A 4,105-nucleotide genomic window follows, 5' to 3' on the forward strand; every position below is an offset into this window, starting at 1 on the left:
AGATATAGGCTGTTTAATTCAATATATCACACTAACAAAATTTAAGAATCAGTGAAGGGTATACAACCTTTAAATATGTATGCATGCGTGGTATTAAATTTAGGGTGAACTAGTATTACCCCCACTAGATGAGCCAATTAGGATTTTCCCCCCACTAGATGGGAAATTAGGGTCTCCCCCCTAAATACACACAAAAAAATTTCGGTCAACCCACTTTGACTTTTTTTTTGTGTGGATTTAGGGGGAGACCCTAATTTCTCATCTAGTGGGGGGGAAATCCTAATTGGCTCATCTAGTGTGGGGGTAATACTAGTTAACCCTTAAATTTATGTCTGCAGGTTTTTATATACTAGCTTGGGTGAAGTGAAAACTATCTAGGGTTTGTCTTCACAAATGAAACTCCATCAACTGAATATAGTAATGAACTACTTGTTGAGTGATTGTTCTCGGATTCTTGTGCACCAGTTGTAGTCTCTATTATAAAAGCAGGTGCTGAAGGAGATTCGAGGGTAAGGGAGTAGCTGTTGAGCATCAAAACAACTGACGACATGGTGGGTCTATCTTCTAAGTTCTCTTGAACACACAACAATCCAATGTGGATGCATCTCATTACTTCATTTGGCGAAAAACAATGCGTCAAAGTTGGATCGATCAACTGTAGAGCATTACCTTCTCTCCAAAGTTTCCAAGCCTGTAATGGTTACGCAAGTATTATAAATGTCAGAGAGCTTCTACTTCACAACTACATAGCAGAGGTGAAAACTTTGTCACTGACTGTTAAAAAAAAGAAATGCTTAGTTAACTAAAGAATCATACTTACATAACTTAGAAGGTCTCTTGAAAGACCAGACAGATGGAAATTGTTAGTCTTCTGACCACTAACAATTTCCAAAAGCAAAACTCCAAAACTAAAAACATCAGATTTGACCGAGAATAATCCATGCAAAGCATACTCTGGAGCCATGTATCCACTGCATTTCATCGTAGATATTGATCAATTTCTAATATTGAGGTTTCAATGATTTTATTAAAAATAGAAGACATTATTGAAGTTCAGCTATATATGCTCGTTTGAGGTCCAAGACTCCAAGTCAACAACACTTACAATGTCCCCGCGATTCTACTTGTACTGCCCTGAGTTTGATCTACTCCAAAAAGTTTTGCCATCCCGAAATCTGATATTTTGGCATTCATCTCCTCATCTAATAAAATATTTCCGGCTTTAAGGTCCCGATGGATGATCCTGAGTCGAGAATCCTCATGAAGATAAAGTAGTCCCCGAGCAATCCCTCCTATGATCTTGTAGCGCATTTCCCAATCCAAATCTGCCTTTCTAGCTGGAACTGTTCAAGGAATAGAGAAATAATGAACCAAAAACATTACATCAACTTTATAGAAGGCCTCCTCTAGTACAAGTATATCCTATGAGACACAAATAAAGCACAGTGGATCAGTGAGACAAACCAAATATATATTTGTCGAGGCTTCTGTTTGGAACGTATTCGTAAATAAGTACTTTTTCTTCTCCAGCCAAACAGAATCCCAAAAGCCTAACAAGATTCCTATGTTGAAGCTTATGCAGCAAAACAACTTCATTTTTAAATTCTAGTGAGCCTTGCCCAGAATTCTTAGAGAGCCTCTTCACTGCTATTTCTTGCCCATCAAGAAGCTCACCCTGTAAACAGGTGCTATATATTAAGAGAACAATAGTTGCCACATAATAAACTTTCAAAAAAATTCTCAAATCTCAAATTTGATAAAAATGCAACAGACCTAAGGCTATATAATTGAATTTACCTTGTATACTGCGCCAAATCCGCCTTCTCCAAGCTTATTAGCATCAGAAAAATCATTTGTAGCCGTCCTGATCATATTCAAATCAAATTGCAAGGAGTCTTCGCTTCTGATATCATTCTCGTCTACATAAATGAATGATAATTAATGGATTGATGTTATCAGATAAAAAGTTCTAATTGGAAATTAGAGATGCTATCGTAGATACATATTCACTTTCACTCTGTCATCAGTCTTATATCCAGCCTTTGGTGGTGTTCTAAATTAGTTCATGAACATAACTATAAGGCCGCATTTCGCATTGCTGAAACAATGACCTCTGTTTTTGTCTTCAGTATCATATATTTAACCAAGCTAAGCAATCTCCACTTCGTAATTGACTGTGGCATGTAGAATGCAGTCCCAAAAGGTTTTTATAAGAAGCATGAGACTTGCCGCAACTTTTTATCACTCATTAGACACCAAATTACACATCTCGAGATTAGAAAAAGTCATGATCATGGGGATCTAATCAAGGGAAAAAAACTTCTTAAAAAATTCAGCCACTTGGGCCTAAGTGGCCAAATGAACAGATTTTGTGTTCACGACATATGTGCTAATATTGACAAAAACGCAGGATCCTAGACCTTAATTTTTGTTCTTGGCGTTACACTAGTGGACAACTCTTACTAATCAGATTAGTCACTTGACTGAGTAACTTAACTTGAGGGTTAAAGGGGGGAAGATTCAAATAAATTGATATAATTAGTATCTTAATACTGCTGTTAAGTAATAGTAATCCGAAGACACAAATCTGAATATATAACAATTAGGCTATGCTTGTGGCTTCTGTAGTTATCAATAAGTTAAAAATCAGATTCCCTAGAATACAGAATCCAACTTACAAATCAATTCTGACTTTCTTTTCCTCCTGTTCTTCCTGGTTCTCTTAATTATAAAATATACGCAAATTGCAGCTAAGATTACCGCAACAATTACTGGAACAACAATCGCAACAACGTTGACAGATTTGCCTGCACAAACAACAATACTCAAATACAATTCATTTCCAATACCATAATCTTACTATGCAGTTCTTTTAATCATATTACCTTGGACTGGGGGAGGAGGAGATGGTGATTGTGATGAAATTTGAACAAATGGATAAATCTCATATCTTATATAACAAGTTGTACTGAAAATCTGGGCTCCTTCTCTGTTGGTACAACAACTTGGTATCCATCCGATCATACTTTGTAGACAAGAAAAACATTGAGTAGCTGGTAAATCTCTAGTACACATGACCAAACCATATATTTTTTTGAAGTCTGCGTAATCAGTTGATGCAGCACCAAATTTTGTTACTACAGACGCAGCAGTAGTAGACAGACTATTCAATAGGCTTCCTAACTGCCTGTTGTAACGATTAGCATCAGCATCAGAAACATTTGCCCGGTTGAGTAGCCCCCGGCGAGTACTATCAACTTGGGAGAAGAACCGCGTATTGGAGTAGCGTAAAATGCAATGATCATATCGCAGTGCAGCGTCTTTTCGATTTGGACATCTTCGGATAATCTCTACAGCTGAATTATTCAAACAACTTCGACAATCTTCCATTGAGATATCACCTCTGCATTGGACTAGACCATATACTATATCAGGACTAGTTCCAATACTTGTATTAAAGAATCCATCTCGAGTACCATCTGAAAGAAGGGAAGGAAGGAGGATGTTGAGATTGGTCTGGAATTGGCTATTGGAGGTGTAGTTTGCAGTGTTGGAGCATATTTCAAGTATTGGTTCTTGAGCTTGGACATGGTTATGAAAAAGAAGAAAACATGAAAATATGATGATCAAATACATGAAACGAGGTACATACATTTTCCTCATTTCTGTTCTTCGCTATTGTATTGTTTTGTATTGATCTTAAAAGAAGTTTTAAAGTCTAGACCAAAGACACCTTCCTGGTCACTTGTGACTTCAAAGCTGATGAATTTTTTTTTTTAAATGAGATTTGACTCTTGATTTCTTCAATGAGATGGGAATGGGATCACCTACTTCCTTGATTGTTGACTTTTGATACATCTTGCTGTCAAGTTTTATACTGTAGGATTGGTCTTGCAATCAGCACTGTTCCGTTCCAGGACCAGATTATATCTGGTCTCTGTTTTCTAGTGTTCAAGAAATAAAGCAGTAATAGAGGGAAACGCGATGATTTTGACCTACGCAGTACTTATTAAGCAATGACCTATGGCCTTTTTTCTCATTAATTTCTCAAAATATATGGCATCTGCAGATTCGCTATTGAGATGAGTAAGATAAGATGAGTTCA

The 4,105-nt window shown here is 36.8% G+C and overlaps 1 protein-coding gene across 1 annotated transcript; it reads right to left on the bottom strand.

Moving 5' to 3' along the window:
* Positions 1–359: 359 nt before the first annotated feature.
* LOC147477618 (cysteine-rich receptor-like protein kinase 10) lies at positions 360–3,777 on the bottom strand. The gene is made up of 7 exons (XM_086582663.1): positions 2,886–3,777; positions 2,679–2,807; positions 1,798–1,919; positions 1,465–1,675; positions 1,106–1,343; positions 821–971; positions 360–691 (listed from the first exon to the last, which is right to left on the bottom strand). Exons 1-7 carry the CDS (start codon positions 3,661–3,663, stop codon positions 371–373), a joined length of 1,950 nt encoding a protein of 649 aa, XP_086438789.1. The 5' UTR covers positions 3,664–3,777; the 3' UTR covers positions 360–370.
* Between the last annotated feature and the right edge of the window lie 328 nt (positions 3,778–4,105).

Source organism: Coptis chinensis, chromosome 9 (genome assembly GCF_015680905.1).
Source record: "Coptis chinensis isolate HL-2020 chromosome 9, ASM1568090v1, whole genome shotgun sequence".
Lineage (NCBI taxonomy): Eukaryota > Viridiplantae > Streptophyta > Magnoliopsida > Ranunculales > Ranunculaceae > Coptis > Coptis chinensis.